The sequence below is a fragment of the Ammodytes marinus genome, assembly GCF_949987685.1.
Source record: "Ammodytes marinus genome assembly, chromosome: 17".
Lineage (NCBI taxonomy): Eukaryota > Metazoa > Chordata > Actinopteri > Uranoscopiformes > Ammodytidae > Ammodytes > Ammodytes marinus.
In genome coordinates this window covers 437,035-454,791 of record NC_137221.1, presented here as the reverse complement: position 1 = coordinate 454,791, position 17,757 = coordinate 437,035, and the positions used below count along the sequence as shown (strand labels likewise).

Sequence of the window (17,757 nt, the reverse complement as noted above, 5' to 3'; positions counted from 1 at the left end):
TTTGTGACAGTTAGTTCGGCTGGTAAACATAAAAATAATAATAATCAGAATAATTTGGCAGGACTTGTGTCTAGGTGTGTGTGTGTGTGTGCGTGTGCGTGTGCGTGTGCGTGTGCGTGTGTGTGTGTGTGGAATTAAGCAATGGCTCACAACAGGTCAGTCCGAACAACGCCCCTTAACGTGATGTAACGAAACATATCACGGACTGAAGTGAGCTATTGTAAAACGGTTACATGCCTATGGCGAAAATTAAAGTCCAAGACACACAACCATTTTAATATATTATTTTATTAAAGAAACATTTGTTTAATATATACAAACAAGTAGAAAAAACACAATTGATATCATGGGGAGTGCATTTTTTATCATATTATTACATCTTGGACATTCATAATTCATGGCACATTGGACAATTCATGATTCAAAATGATAAGATTCATTCCCTGATAGTAAACCCAACACACAAACAAGAGGGCTCGATGGTTGCTGTCAATACACAAACGATTCTGTCAAAGCATCAGCTCAGCATCAGCTCAACCCCTAAAAAGCATAACATCAACTAAATAAAACATGTTCAATAACACAATACATATAACATCTTGGGTATAAAATGATAAAATAATAATCAAATCCAACACACAAACAAGGCTGGATTTTTTTTATCATTTACAAAAAAAATTAACATCAGCTCATAACCCGCCCCGGCAACAACCTTTAAAAAGCTTAAAGCCCATATAAGGAAAAGTGTGCGATTACAACCAAGATTAAAAGAATAGAAGAAGTACTTAAAGGTGCAGTGTGTAATATGACATCATCAAGAAAGTTCTAGAATGCAACGCTCCCTGGGTAACACCAACCCTTTCGAATAATAACAGAAGCTACAGTGGCCTTCAAGGACAAGAACAATTCTAAATTTTAAACAATGCACCTGATGACATTCCAACTATGACACTTTCAAGATGGCGGCACTAGGCCTTGGTCCAAAATATGCAGAAATATGGACATATATGAGACCCTTTCTAAGGGAAAAAATAAATTCAGCTATTATGCACTAAATTAAATGCACTTATGGATATTATAATTACTTTCTACAAAATCTGCTAGGAAATAAAACCCAAAATTCTACACACTGCAGGTTTAATAAAGTAACACCATGTTAAATTAAACCTGTTAAATACAGTTGTTTCTTTTAAATCTGGACTAAAGCCTTGTGTCTGACTTTTACATGTCAACTGTCAACAGACTAATATGTTCCTTCCAGTGTAAAATCGCACTAACTCCACAAATAGTTTAATATTTCTAAAAGATTCTTTCAAATTATTTTCCTGTTTTGCTTTGTTTTTTATATTCTTTTCTACAATTTTGTTTTCATTAAAGGTGCAACGAGGATATTTCTGAAACAGTCTAATTTTTCCTCTGATGATCATAAATGACATGTAACAGCAAACGAGACCATCAGTGCAAAGAATGCTACTTTTATATAGTTTTTCTTTATGCCTTTGTCATGGGTATACGCTCACCCAGGAACAACAGCTGGCGTGGTAAAAACAATAACGCTTTTGTCCAAAGGGGGGCGCTAGAATTAACGAAAAACTGAAAGTTCCTTGGTGCACCTTTTCTAACCCTAACCCTTTTTTTGCTTTGTTGTTTACCGGCATTTTTCTTATTGCACTTTATCCTATTTTCGTATGTAAACAATGGCACTTAAACATAGCCATTTTTTTTAGAAGCCCTGGACTCTGGGGTGGGGGGGCAGCCGCTGTTGTTGGTGGCTGCACGGAAAAACAAAAGTGTTAATTTATATATAAAGTAAATATAGACAGACAGACAGATAGGATTCATTTTATCATACTGCTCATTCTCCACATAGGAAGAAGCTAAATGTGGATAATAACTTACTGGAGACACCAGAGTCGCTGTACATAGACCCTCCTGTGGAGAAAAGAAAATATGTTTATGTTTGTGTGTAGAAGAATGTTTAAACGTAAGTGGATAATAAAATTGATGATACAACGTGTGTGTGTGTGTGTGTGTGTGTTAAAGAATGTTTAAACATATAATAAAAGTGATGATACAACGTGACCATGTACTTGCATTTTGAAATTGTGTTTAAAATCACAAAACACCACTCGCACAAAAACACTGAAAATGTGACAAATAAACTTTCTAAATGTAATCAAATCCATAAGAGAGGAATCAAACACTTACTTTCGACATCCATTTTGTAACATCTGACGTCTGTAAAAAAAAAAGTTTTAGTCATATGCAGAAAGATGTAACATAATATTGGTTGATTGAATGCTTCATGTATTGTCCGGTAAATAGTTTTGATGCCGATAGTTTTATATCAGAATGGGAGGAGGAAGTGTAAACCTCCTCGGTGCAGCTTTCGATCAGCAGATACTTACCAGAGCAATCGGAGCCATCTGAGTCATCGGAGTCATCGGCATTGCTGTTGAGAGACTTAGCTGACCCTGTGAAGAAAAGGTAAATGACACGGTTAGAAGTTAGATGTCATTAGGCAGGACTGTATGTTTTTTTTTTTTTTTTTTTGCATTTTTCATGCTTTATTGACAGTGTGGAGAGACATATTCTAATCCGGGTCTGATGTGAAGAGCACTGAGTCTCTATGGACAAACCTGCTAAAACTCACTAACATCTCCAAGCAATGAATAGATCGGTGGATTGGTTTCATTTTAAAGCCTCTGTAAACCTGGTCTAAAATAGTAAACATCTATATATGATATCAAAGTTGGGTGTCTCAACAAGCTTTTACCAAAATCTGATTGAAAATAAATGTTCATTATGTTCTCTCTATAAAAAGAAATCCAAAAAGAAAATATTTAAAAAAAAAAGAAAATAAATGCTCATAAATATTGTGAAAACATGAAAAACATTTTTTTTTACTCTCCACCGTTTGACAGGACAGTGTGGGCGTGGCCGTATCAAACTGTCTCCAAGGCAACAGTCGTTGTTTTATTGTTTTTCAAGTGAGTGCTTCACAAACCATTAACTACATGACTTTGAAGAGAAATAATGTAGTTACCTTTCGGGGATCCAGTGCTGCCACCTGAAAATAAAGACAATACATTTTTATTAATATAATATTATTGAGGTGTAACAGACTTAAATGGCTTCTGAAAGTTAAGCCAACACATCGTTTTGGCTTATGGCTGAACAGACTGGAACATAAAGTATTTTTTTAATTTGTGTAATTTTTACTATCGGGCTGTGGAACAGCTGCGGTCAAGCCAGCGGTCTCTCGTTTTTGCTCAGTGCTGCCACCTGAAAATAAAGACAAAATACATTTTTATTAATATAATATTATTGAGGTGTAACAGACTTAAATGGCTACTGAAAGTTAAGCCAACACATCGTTTTGGCTTATGGCTGAACATACTGGAACATAAAGTATTTTGTAATTTGTGTAATTTTTATTTTTTAAGTCCAAAAGGTGCAAAACGGTATATCAATTTTTCATTTATTTATTACGGCTCACGGCCATAGCACATGGCATGGAGCACACAATTAAAATTAAATAATTACAAACAAACAATGGTGTACGGCAAGGACAAAACAAAAAAAAAAAAAAAAAAAAAACATTACTTAAACAATGGCAGGACATTTCTCAGAAAGGCTCCTGTTTTAACAATAACCCCTGTTTTTTCTGACCTCAAAAGCAAAATCAATTTTATCTTAGATGGAAAATAAACATAATATTTTGGCAGGTATTTTTCTCTATAGTACACTACATTTACATTTTTACACTAAAAAAGAACATGATATTCATCACCAACACAATTGGTATCACAGAGGTTGCAAAATCTTTCACTTCTTTCCAGCCCTTTGTACCTTCCAGTGACTTTGGGTATTCTGGTGTTATTTGTTCTAAAATTGCAGATGGCCTGCCTGGACTTTTGGTTTTCATACAACAAATATTTTTCTAATTTAAACTCTTGTTTAAATTCTATGTACGTGTCACAGGAAGTCATGCTTGTAAGCTCGCTCTGCCACCTCTGGATGAATTGATCTTGCAACCTCTGCTCAACAGTTCTTTTCAGCCAGTTAATGTTGTTGTACTTTTGAGTTATCCAGATGTATGACAACCCGCAGTCATCCAGTATCTGTTTCACCTGTGATACCCAGGGTGAAGCATACACACTGCTGCTATGCAGGCTGTGTAGCTGATTGTACATGATGTTACTAAGTTTACTTTCTTTACTTTCTAACAGTCTCCCCCAATATCAAATTATTATTTTTTATTTTTTTAAAGATATTTTTTCGGCATTTTTATGCTTTATTGATAGTGCAGAGAGAGGTGAAATGGGGCAGAGAGGGGAGTGACACGCAGAGGACGACCGCGGGTGGGAATCGAACCCGGGTCTGCTGCTGGGCCCGGCCCGGGAGGGGGACGCCTTACCAACTGAGCTAAAGGCGCACCCCAATTATTCTTTTTTTAAACTGTAACACTGAGTGGGTACCGCCCAAGTTCCCCATATACCATATTACTGCAGGTTGTCATTTTTACTGTACTTTAGAAATTTGAGATGTAGTTTTTCTAACAGATGTAGTTTCTCAAACCCCCACACTTCACATGCATACAACATAACTGGAGTAACCAACTTGTCAAAAAGGTCCAGAGTGACATCTACAGAAAGCTGAAGCTTTCTGCATTTATTGAGTAAAGCAAACATTGCGCGCAATGCTTGCTTATGCAGTTCCTCAAGAGCAATTTTAAATGAGCCATTGTAATTCATGATGACACCAAGATATCTAAAACAATGTACAGTCTCTAGACTTTGACCGTTGCACACAAACTGCAGATTACTAGTATCAGCTCTTCTAAAACCAAAAACTGTAACTTTAGTTTTATCGTTATTAACTTTTAGTTTCCATTTCTCACAAAAGTCACACATATGATTTATAGCTTTCTGTAACCCTCTCTTATTGTGGACATGATAATAGTATCGTCAGCGTACATAAGTGCCATTAGTTTTATATAATTGTCTAACACAGCATCATCGAAAGTAATGGGCTCACAACCTTTATGTAAAAGGTAATCCTCTAAGTCATTAATGAAGAGGGCAAACAGCAGTGGTGATAAGTTTTCACCCTGTCTAACTCCTGTTAAACTTGCAAAAAACTCAGATTTAGCCCCATTAACATATACACATGATTTTATATTTTTATACATATTGATAACTACATTAAGGAATTTACCCTGGATGCCTATTTTTAAGAGCTTATGCCAGAGTGCATCTCTCCAGACTGTATCAAATGCCTTACTGTAATCAATGAAACAGCAAAATAAACTTTTCTTTTTAAAGCAGTACAAATCAATAATTTGTTTTAGTAAAAAGATATGATCAACGGTTGAGTAGTTCTTTCTGAATCCTGCCTGGTTCTCCCTCAGGGTAGAATTCTCTTCACAAAATGCACATAGCCTTTCATTCTATAGACCCCTTATCAGTCTACGTCACACAGCGTCACTCCCCGCTCTACTGCGCATGTCAGCCGCAGAAAGAGACAAGAGCGACACGAGCCACAATCATGTCTTGTTGTGCTGTTGGATGCACAAACCGTTTATTTTTTGTTTGAATGGTGATAAAGCTAGTAAATGCCCAAATGCACCGCTGTATAATTACATAAATGAGTTGTGAAATGTTTACAATAAGGACAGTGACCGGAGACGAGGCTATAGCAATGGAAAGCAATGGAGGCTTATTTACAATGACCCAGACGTTATACATCTCCGTGCTCTTCCCTTGTGTTTGACTCTATGGTTTGACTAGGCAGTAAGGGTTTGCACGTGTACACGTGTAGCCGGTAAGTAGGCTAAATCATACCATTTAGGAAAAATCAATAAACGAAAACCGAGTGGGGTCGACATGTGCTAGCCTACTGTAGGCTACTAAAGCAGATAACACAACACATTATTGTGTTTGGTTATAATATTTATTCATTTAACTGCTCCACCATAAGTTTCACTTTCCTTTTCATCCCCGTCTCAAACAGCTGGTCTGATAAGCTGGTCGGCTTGTGAGCCCAACGGCCCGAAAGCAGGAGTCAGTCTAAAAACAGATGATCACTATAGGCTAGTTATGATCACTTTTAAATCAAAGAGCAACATTATGAAATAAAGGCATCTCTGCCTCTCTCTGTCTATCTGTCTGCCGGTCTTTACTGTCACTCTCCAACAGCAGTCCGGCCACTGAAGTCGTCGGGGCCATTTCTTCTCATCATTTATCCACTCAACTGCCCGCAACGCGTATGGGTCATTAAGACGTATATCGTTCAATAGTGTTAATGTTTCCGCATAACCAATGTTATCACTCGCTGATAAACTGTTTTAGTAAGCTGACAACATCGCTATTTAGCACCATGGACCTATAAAGAAACACCGCAACTGCAATACAACCAAACGGGTAACCATGGCAACCAGCCAAACAATTTTTCTTTCTGCAGCTATGCAGCGCGCGCATCCGCCGTGTTGATAAACAGATAAGGGGTCTATACATTTGTAAATAATTTACCTAGACAACCCACTACCCAAATTCTGCACTTTTATGTACAGGACAAAAAAAATCTAAATATATAGATTTAAATGATGTCCCAACAGTTTGACAACAAATCATGTAATTTCCTGCTTAAACTGTACAATGTATCTATCAACACATGACACAGAGCAGAGGAAAGTCAAATGAATTCATGAGTGTGAAGCCCCACGCAAGTTTATAGATACTGCTACTGTCTTTGACCATCGGAGGAAAGCATTTATTTTCATAGGGAAAAAACAGTTTTTCATTATTATTTTATTTTAAACTATAATTTGTATTATTTTAAAAACAATATAGGCTACTAGTAGCCTGGTCCAACCAGACCATCGTACTTCATTTCATTTGTACAGAAGGTCTGGCAGTGCTGTAATTGGCAAACGTTCACTCACTTGGAGGCGGGTGTCTGTCGAAGTTTAAAACTATTGGATCTGCCCAGTGCCACTCTGGATTAGCCAACCAATCGCATCACGTTTGGTCGTCACGTGTGTCATGAGCCGGCTTTTGACGGTGCGTTCCAGTTGGACAGGAAACTCGGAAATTTCCGACTTCACTACATATTGTAGTCTATGAATCTAGCAACAGTAACTTGTTAGAGCCTAACGTTTAGTTATTTGGACGAGAAAGGTTTTAGGCGTCCATACTTTCGCGAGCAGATGCACTGGAACACAGACAGGTCGGAACTCGGAACTACCTTCTTCCGAGTATAAAGGAACGCAGCATTCAACTGAGCCACTCGCTCTGTTCGCTGATTGGACACTCAGAAATCTGATTCGAGCAGGATCCCACTGATACACCCCATCACCAGACTGACTACTGAAGGGAAAATGAAATTTGGGCGGAAGTAGGTAGGCGGGCGGAGCCAGGCTAGGCTACTAGCATACTATAAGCTTTATTTTTTATATTTCAATGATTCTTAATATGTGCATGTTTTGAGTTGAGATATACAGGTTTCAAAACTATCAATAATCTCTAATTTCCTTGAAAACCAAGCAAGTAGTACCATAATACCATTTATGTTATATCGCATTGCAATATTGCCCACTATAATCGCGATCACACATTTCTCCAAATATATCGCTTATATATTTATTCACCCCGTGTTGTGAGCATATTACGACGGTAAACGCACAGAGACGGCTCGGTGCAAGCTGACAGAGACAGTGAGAGAACAGGGCAGGCTGCGTCAGCTACGTGACTATGGTGACATTGTAGCAGTGGGACACAGTGTAGCCTTTATAGGTCCGTGAGTGTAGCCCACTGATTCATTTAATGAAGAGGAAAAACACTACACAATAATCAGAGTGCCGCGCTTACATTTTTTGCTAAGGTGAATACACACGGCGATTTAATGCGGAAATGATTGTTTCAACCAATAAACGGACGGCATGTGTAGCTCCACCTTTTCGGCAGCCTTTCAGACGGCTGGTACCCCAACGGAGGAGCACCGAAAATAGGAGCGGCTTAGAGCGGTTAGGCGCGCTTATATAATAATGGATATGATTTATATAGTGCTTTATTCCCTAAGGACTCAAATCGCTTACAAGGTTCCAGGTTCCATTCATTCACACACAGTCATACTGGTGGTGGTAAACTACAATAGTAGCCACAGCTGCCCTGGGGCAGACTGACGGAAGCGTGGCTGCCATTCAGCGCCTACGGCCCCTCCGACCACCACCTCAAACATACAGCAATCATACACATTCACACGAGGCAAGGTGGGTGAAGTGTCTTGCCCAAGGACACAACAACCATGACACAGGTGGCCGGGCAGGGATCGAACCGCCAACCCTTGGATCATTGGCCAACCCGCTCTACCAACTGAGCCACAGTCGCCCCAAATCCGTACCCTACCCAACTTTAGGCAAATGAAAAGCCAAAATAACTGGACCAAACCCCTTCAACCGGACCCGCTCTGCTCGGTAGAAACGAGGCAACAGACTGGGATTTGTTGATAGCTAGATACATGTGGAAGAGCAGCAGCTACAAGCGTAAAAATAACTGCTCCACATACGGTAACCTCTGAACCATTAACTACAGAACTTTGAAGATAAATAATGTAGTTACCTTGATTGGATCCACAGCTGCAACCTGTAAATAAAGACAATATTAACAGGTTGAACTGATTATGGATTAAATGAGTGGCACAGTCTAGATCTGCATATTCCTTCCATAGATTAAAATAGCTTTATAAAGTTAAGCCTATTGACCTTTAAATACACAGCATTAAACATTCACAGTGTGGTTACACGTCTTTGTGGCATATAGCTGAAAATACTGGAACATGAAGCATGTTTTACTATTGAATACTGCGTTACAATATCACTCATCATACATTTATCATATTCATGATGAGCAAAATTTGCAAAACAGTATATTCCACTCCACTGGTATCTTGTTGGAAGATGGCTATATATTGCACTCACCAATTATGCGCTTTTTGTACAGGACACCGATCACCACAACAACCGTAAGGAGTACGATCGCCACCAGGGCACCAACCACCGCACCAATGGGAACGCCGCCACTATTTGGGTCGACAGGGAGTTTATGATCTAAAACACAGAAAATATTCACGTTACTTTTATGTTCACGTTACTTTTATGTTCAGTTCACTTTCCAAAACCTTCACTATGGTGCTGATATAGGGGAGAACGGGGTAATTTGTCACATGGGTTGGATGTCACATTCGTTATATCTCGCCACCAGAGCGCGCTAGCTCTGAAATGTTGATATAAAAAAGGTCCAGAATTGGGATCAGAGGTCACATACATAGACTTCCTTGGAGGAAGACAGCTGCATTTCAGGTGAGAGGATGTTTTGTGTTTTTCATGTCAAATTCAAAATATTTTGCTTCTCAGTATTTTTCTTCTAGGCTTTTACACAATGGGTTTATAACAAAACACTTGTTACCCTCAGAAAGTGTGAAGGGTAAGCTATAGTTTAGATTGTTGTTTGCAAGCTAATTAGTTGTCAGATGGTTGTTGGCCTTGATGCTAGCAAGAAATTCAGGTTGGGGTTGGTCGTCAAATTTTTTGGGGGGTTGGTTGTCACATGTTATCTCAAGGCTGCAGCCAGAAAAGGAACCCAATAACGAAATAAATTGTCAAGCTGTATCCTCACTGACACCCCAGAGAAGGAAAGAATAGAGCAGGAAAAGGCAGCTAGCAAGCAAAAGAAAAAAGGGCAACAAAATCAAAACAACCCAGTGCATCCCAAACTAGACCAGCTGCCAAGGCTACAGTAAGTTATGTAGGCCTATTTGTCAACTTGACAATGCAATTAAACTTTCAAATTTGGTTCTGCCTCATTGCCTTCTTTTTAAGATTTTTCCCATTAAGATAACATTGTGACAAACAACCCCATAGTGTGTGACAACCGACCCCTTGATGGGGTTGGTTGTCACAATGTGTCAGAGTGTCTTTGATGGTAAATTACTTCTTCATTACAATAAGTTGGAAAAAAAGAGAGACACACATTTCAAGCCAACACCTTAAGCTTCAATTTAATGTAGGAATGGCTATTGACAGATGTTTTGGTGATGAGCAATTCTCACTAGAGTAAAAAGTGTGCCTACTTACCCCGTTCTCCCCTACTGTATGATGTGAAAATGTAGAAGTTGAGTGAATTCAATACTGCAATTACATGACAGCTAAATAACATGAAAAAGTGCCCTCAAAGAAGATGATTCTTAGAGAGGACTTTGTCTCTGTGCCATGAACACAAAACTGCTCAATATAATACAATGAATGGATCCTCAATGTCAGCTATTCGGGGACTCTTACAGCAGTACAGCATGAGCTAAAAGGGATGTAATATTGGGTTCAGTCTGTTCTATGATTTAACAACATTTGGTTGTGTAAAGGATAATTCGATAATATAACAACTTGGATCTTGTTTCGTAGGTATGACGATATCATGAGCATTTTCAACCCTCTGAACTTTCTTACCTGAATGTTGCTGTGCTCCCTAAAAGAACATTTGTAATCCTAACTAATAGAAACGATTGACAAAAAGTAAAATGTTTCTTACCCCAAACCTTCAGAACAAAGACCTTAGATGTTTTGTGGTTGACTTCACAGGTGTACTGGGCAACTTCCGCTCGTACTATCTCCACCTTGTCTCTTCTCTGGTACGTTCCATCGCCGTTTCGTCTCACACCAGATGTGATCACTCCATCCTCCTCCTCTAACAATCGTCCGTCCTTTCTGATCTGCAGTTTGGTGTAATTTGAGTTGAAACCTGTTGCCAGGCAAACCAGCACGGCAATTGCACTGACGTTGGCGTTCTTCGCAAACAGAAACACATCTGGAGGAGCTGGAGAGAGAGACCGTAAAGCAAGTTAACATTTGACAAATGTCGACACATATGTATGCAGGGTTCACCGTAAAAACTTTTCCAAAGGCATATAATTTTACTGGCCGAGGGGCCATGGATTATGTCTAACCCTGATATGATAGAGACATAGAGACAAGACATTTTAATTCTTATAACTTATTATACTAACACTTGCAACATCTAAAACAATGATTGATACTGAATATTGGGTTTGTGAGGGTTGGGTTCCCTAGCTGGTTCTACCTTTGCTTTTACAGAGGCTGCATGAAATTGGTTTTGATTATTCTACATGTAGCTGGTTTAGGGACTATCTCTCTGATAGACAGCAGTCAGTAAAACTGGGAAGCCACCAAACTGAGTTTTTAACAGTTACAAATGGTGTTCCGCAGGGCTCAATTTTAGGTCCAGTCCTATTCACAATTTACATCAATAACATTGTTTCATCGCTACAAAACTGTCACGCCCATTTTTATGCTGATGACACTGTACTGTATTGCATTTCTGATTCGGTCCATCAATCTGTTCAGAACCTACAGAGCTCTTTTAACACCCTGCAGGACTGTCTAGTGGACCTCAGGCTTGTTCTTAATACAGACAAAACAAAATATATGTGTTTCTCCAGAGCAAGCACTATACATTTTAATGATCTTAATATTCATACAAATAATGGATCTCAAATTGAAAGAGTCACTGAATATAAATATCTTGGCATCTGGATAGATGAAAAAGTATCTTTTAAATTTCACATAAAAAAATCTTGTCTGTCGTCTGCGACAAAAGATTGGATATTTTTATAGGAATAAAGCCACCTTCCCGTTGTTCAGTAGGAAAAGGATTATTGAGGCAGTTTTTATGTCTGTCCTTGATTACGGTGATGTGGTTTATCGGCATGCATCTCATTCATGTCTTAAACTCCTAGACTCCGTTTTTCACTCTGCTTTAAGGTTCATTACAGGAGATGCTTATGACACTCACCATTGTCTTTTATATGAAAAGGTTGGGTGGTCCTCTCTTAAAGAGAGACGTGACGCACATTGGCACATTTTTATATATAAAGCCCTGACCGGAAAGCTACCACTCTATTTGACAACAATGCTGCTTATTTCAGATGGGCTTCATCAAACTCGCTCAACTGAAATGCTCATGTTATATGTTCCATACGCCCGGTCTGACCTTGGTAAAACTGCTTTTAGCCATAGTGCCCCTGACTCCTGGAACAGCCTACAACATACAATTAAAATAAATACACTCATAACTGTTAACCAATTTAAAGTTATTATTTTGAATCAGCCCCACTCCACTTGTAACTGTTTTAATTAGGCTGTTGTTCTGTTTTATTCAATTGATCTGAATGTTTTAATTGTTGTTGTCTCTTTATAAGCTTGTTGTGTATTCTCATTGTATATTGTGTATCTGTAATTGACTCGACGTCATTGTAAAAGAGGGTCATCACCCCTCAATTGATCTTTCGGGAATAAATAAAGGAAAATGAACGTTGGCAAATTACTCAGCCACTAAAACTGTGTTTTTACCTTCTTGAGCCCAAACAAGACAGTTTTTAACTTTACCTACAAATGTTAACAGTTTAGCCTCAGTGGAATTGATCAAATACTATTGACCCCGTATCATCATAATTTTGGAACGGAAATGTTGCCATATCTGGTGCTGCAAATGTCCCCTGATGAATAATATAATTAAAGAAATGATTACAGGCTAAACATTACAAGAGATTTTTATTTTATTTCTGGGGCAGCAGTGGCGAAGTGGTAGGGAGTTCGCCTCTGGTGTGCAGAGTCGGAGGTTCGATCCCCCGTCTCCCCGCCACATGTCGAAGTGTCCCTGGGCAAGACACTGAACCCCGAATTGCTCCCGATAGTTAGCTTAGTTAACTTAGCACCCTAGTGCTAAGCCTACCCTGCGTGGTAGCTGCTGCTATCGGTGTATGAATGTGTGTGTGACTGGGTGAATGTGTACAAAACAATGTAAAGCGCTTTGGGTCTGTGAATAACGGAGATAAAGCGCTATATAAGTCCATTTACCTTTACCATATTTTAACAACCTGCATACTAGTCCTCTTACTACTCCTACTGCCTTACTAAAGCTTATTCTATTATCTCCAGTAAGAATGAATTGTAAAACAGAAATGGTCTTTCTTCATACATACGTGCAGATTTAAGCTGTTTTTCGGCATAGGTGATGAACTTGCTCAGCCATTCTATACACCTTTCCTGCTGGCCTTGGTAGTATTCTTTTAGAATTGGGCCTTCCCGCTCTTTCGCAGCTTCTGTTTGGTCGACCCAAAGTCTTTGAAAGTAGTCGTATAGGAAGACCTTTCCATCATAGTTGTAAATGTCCCAGCCCTGTTTGAACTGCAGCGTGCCGTCAGGCTGCATGTCGCCCTCACAGCCGTACATCCACTGGAGGATATGTCTGTCTGAAAGCAGAGTTATGGACAGTTATTTAAACTAGAAAAATTCCCACATAGATTGTGTCTGCCTGTCTGTGTGTCTGTCTGACTGGCCCAATCCCAAATGACTCCCTACGCACTCCCACTCTGTGTGCGCGTGTCACTCGCTGTGGAGTCACCCTCGCGGTTGTGGAGTGCCACTCGATCATTAAGGGGGAGGGTATAACAACGGTGCGGCTTTGGCAAGCCCTCGCCTCTGTCAGATGGAAACAGAAAGAAATCTAGAGACACTAGTTTGTTCAGTCTTTATTGCTCACCATACAATAAAATTCCACCAAAATTTATATTTTAAACAGCAATATTTAGAACCTTGTATTTTTTTTCTCCCAGTTATATTATGCTGCACCTGTAGGCCTACACAGAACATTTCAGAAAGGATATGATAATCTTATACAAAGCATTGACCTGAAAACCTCTTTACATTCATATAGCCTATAATAATATAGGCTATATGATACATTGCATGTGAGAGTAAAATGTAGTATTGAATAAAAACAAACTCACTCCCATGCTTCTTTGGCTGCATAATTTATTTTTTGTTTAACATTTTCTCACTGCATATTCTTAATTTTACCAGCTCAGTCTGTAGTGGAGAAAACGGGTGGGTGTTTTATCCGCTGTTTAATTTTCCTTTTAGTTTACATGCACAACAGCAGCATACACAACCAGGGAAAAGAACAATAGTCTGCTAAAGCATGTATTAGGGAGGGATTAGGGATAGGGTGTGGATTGAGATTGGGCCTCTGTCTGTCTGTGCCTGCTGCCTGTTGCTAACCGCTGTATGAGAAAGTTCAACCTAATCAGACTTACGTTGTTAGGGGCGTGGCATATCAAACTTTATTTCCTTTGGGGCTTAATAACATACCACAGTTTGGTTTACAAACATAATCTATTATTACGTTTGGTTCCATGTTCCTAAAAGTCTGGATTTATGATGATAGAATTATTCAATACTCAGAATTCAATATGTTTTGTAAACTAACTGCAGTGTTGATAAATAAGTAATCAAACACATGTTTACCGTCACCATTTTTGAAACAAAAAGAAAGTGTAAAGCGAATAAGAGAAGCTGTTTTTGATTTGTTTATTTGGTTTTAGCGAAGAGTTTTAGATGCATGCATCGCGTTTTGAGTTTGTTTATTTGATTACTTTGAAATCGCATACACCCACTACAACCTGCCGATCTACAATCAAACAGCAAGTAAGTGATGCTGCAGCGCGTTGACAAGTCTGTCCATTGAGGCGTCCATAGGCTTCATTGTTTTATGTTTGAAAGCCGTGACACGCAGGCTCTGTGAATGTAAACAATCCCCCTCCTCTGAAACTACACAGTGCACCGTTAAGGGAACAATTCACACATGACTTAATCTTACCAGTGGCATTCTGTCTCATTCTTTTCATCAGTATATCGATGTTGACTTTGAACCAGTGCTGCTTGTATTGACGGTACCGTGTTCCATCCACCCAGTACTCTGCAGGCAGGCGCTCTTCCATCCAGGTCTGCTTGGGGACCAACTTCTGGTTCACACTGTCGTAGTATTCGATCGTCCGGCCGTCTAGCTGACGCATAGCCGTGAACTCATGGATTCCTGGGAGATTCACAGGCTTGGAGAAGGCCGTGTAGATGTAATTCAGGGAGTGAACCTCTGATAGAAGAGAAGACAGAGAGTTATTATATAAGGCAAATGAGCACCAATAGATTTGATTCACATGTTTTAGATGAGTCAGTGTGTGTCTGGGGTCAAAGTGAAGCCACTGTAAGGCTAAAAATTAAGAAGTGAGTACAAACAAACTATGTTCAGTAGGCTTTTGTGAGGGATGTGTTAGACTTAAATCTGGTAGTGTTTCCACCGCCGACCCTACTCTTACTGGTAGGGCGGGGTTTAGGCTGGACTGTGATAGCCGCGGCCAGAATATGGGTCAAAGTATCGGGCTGTGGAACAACTGTGGTCAAGCCAGCGGTCTCTCGTTTTTGCTTGGTCAAACTGGCCGCTTATACATTTATTCCCCCCGTGTTGTGATCGTATTACGCCGGTAAATGCACAGAGACGGCTCGGTGCAAGCCGACAGAGACAGTGAGTGAACAGGGCTTGCCGTGGCAGCTACAGGCTAACTGGTGACATCGTAGCAGCGGGACACAGTGTAGCCCACTGATTAATTTAATAAAGAGGAAAGACACCACACAATATACAGAGTGCTGCGCCAACATGTTTCGCTAAACACAAGACTCTTTTCATTATTGCTGAGGTGACAACACGGCGATTTAATGCGGAAATTATTCTTTCGACCAATAAACGGACGGCATGTGTAGCTCCACCTTTTCGGCAGCCTTTCAGGCGGCTGGTACCCCAACGGAGGAGTACCGAAAATAGGAGCGGCTTAGAGCGGTTAGGCTCGTTTATATCCGTTCCCCAACCCAACTTTTGGCTAAATAAGCGGGCCGAGCCGCTCTGCCCCAACCTGCTCTGCTCGGTGGAAACGAGGCATTAGGCAGTCTCTGCAGCAACATATGATTTAGGCTACAAACTAAAGCAAAGCCATGTGAAATATTTTTTCTACAGCACGTCTAAACATTTATATGCTACCTTATATGCTGTGTTTAGTCAACCAAAAGGTTCTAACCACAATATTTGCAATTATTTTTAATATGTGCAAAAGGTCTATTCAAAATCAATTTTGTCCTAAGGAATTCCAAAGTGAAATGATGAGTGCTAGTTTCCATATACCATCATACTACAGATTTATCATCTAAAATAATTAGCTTAACAAAGCCAAAGATAAACCTCTTCCTCTAAAATTTCATGAAGCTTTGTTTCTGTGAAATGCCAAATACATTGTAGCGTTGTTGTTCATTGTGGTTGTCTTTGATATTCTCTCTAGGGAAATCGCTGCCAGAATAAAATTTCAGTCACAGCTGATGATGCGGCCATACCTACAGCCAGACCGGTCTGCCAATACTGGACCCTCATTTTTTTTCTTTTTTAAATTTTTAATTACTGCTTATTTGCATTGTATTTACTGAGTTTACATTTGATAACTATGATGTTTATTATGTATATATTAAAATAAACAAGAGTCACACCACATTAGCAGTAGTTATTTGTAGTCATGTAAGGAGATGAGAAATGTAGTGTCTTGATAGTTCATAATAAAATATAATTTGTCAATATACTTAGTTCAGAAGTTCACACCCCTATTTCTTATTGGACCGTGGGCCCCAGATCCACTGAAATTTGTCCAGCCACCGCCATATTATTGGAGAAGCAACTCATTCTTTTTAAAGAGACACACACCAAAAAAGGCAATCCTGAGAGAGGCATCATGACTATTTTAACATTTTGCTGTTTTTTTCAGAATATGCTGATTGACATGTCAAACAGGTATATCACATGTAGCTGATGCCTGCTGCGCATGTAAACACCTTATATGCAATATTGTCTTAACCGGCATATTAACCTTAATCAGAATATGCAGTGCAAGTAAACATAGTCATTGAGGTGTATTTATCATTTGCACAAAAGAATAGCAGCATAAGTGAGTAATAGGCAATGGAATTCTCAAGTCCCAGGCTCCTCCCAACAATGTGGCTATTGGCCTATATAAGGAGAAAAAACACAAGTGAAGAGAGCAACAACACCTGAGTGACAAACATGAGTAATCCGTGTACCTTCCGTTCAATCCATATCCGTTTGGAAATCAAAACACGAAAAACGAAAAAAACTGTTTGATTTAATTTTTTAATTATTTGTTTCATTTAAAAAAAATAAAAAACGGACTATTTTATTCAAACTATGCCTGTAAAACATGAATTGATTGCCATTTCTTATTTTTTATTTTCCATGTCGCCCTTTACATACGAAAATGGGAAAGGAGACAAACAGAAAATGTAAAAAATGTGCATTTTCATTTTTGAAGTTCCAAATAATAATTTATATTAATCAGCGGGTTAAACTGTGTGCCGCTGCCACAATGCCACGAGCTATGCGCAGCCAGCGCCGTGATGGCTCTGACCCATGGACTGTTTTCTGACCGTGGCTATCTCCGTCTTTTAAGTATAGGCTAAAGCCTCTTGTCGGTAGTGGAAACGCATGGCAGATCTAGTAGGGTAACCCTGCCGAACCGTGCCGAACCGAACTGTGCTGCTCAGAGGAAACGAGGCATGATCTAAACAGCGACAGACATACAGCTGTTGATCCAGATCAAAACGGGACAAACCACCAAATGTTTAATCTTTATTGACAGGGGAAACATATTTTGGCTGGCTGCCAAAGGCTGCTATGTCATTGTCTGTCATAGGCTACCATCAAGAGCCTTATTTTACAAAAAGCTCAATTCAGATAGCCTATAGCCTAAACGTGGACAAAATATAGCCTAGACACGTTTCTTCTTTCCTCGACA

General features: G+C 39.4%; 1 protein-coding gene across 1 annotated transcript in view; it reads right to left on the bottom strand.

Annotated features, from left to right (window-relative positions):
• Positions 1-785: 785 nt before the first annotated feature.
• Positions 786-17,757, bottom strand: part of LOC307264157 (class I histocompatibility antigen, F10 alpha chain-like) — a 17,994-nt gene continuing 1,022 nt past the window's right edge. Inside the window, exons 2-12 of the mRNA XM_080045444.1 lie at positions 14,733-15,005; positions 13,057-13,326; positions 10,587-10,871; positions 8,981-9,109; positions 8,622-8,645; positions 3,223-3,285; positions 3,047-3,070; positions 2,409-2,474; positions 2,209-2,238; positions 1,900-1,932; positions 786-1,772 (exon numbers count right to left, since the gene is read on the bottom strand). Of these exons, the coding sequence (XP_079901570.1) occupies positions 1,705-1,772; positions 1,900-1,932; positions 2,209-2,238; positions 2,409-2,474; positions 3,047-3,070; positions 3,223-3,285; positions 8,622-8,645; positions 8,981-9,109; positions 10,587-10,871; positions 13,057-13,326; positions 14,733-15,005 (1,265 nt within the window). The 3' untranslated portion in view covers positions 786-1,704. The remainder of the gene's footprint in view (positions 1,773-1,899; positions 1,933-2,208; positions 2,239-2,408; positions 2,475-3,046; positions 3,071-3,222; positions 3,286-8,621; positions 8,646-8,980; positions 9,110-10,586; positions 10,872-13,056; positions 13,327-14,732; positions 15,006-17,757) is intronic.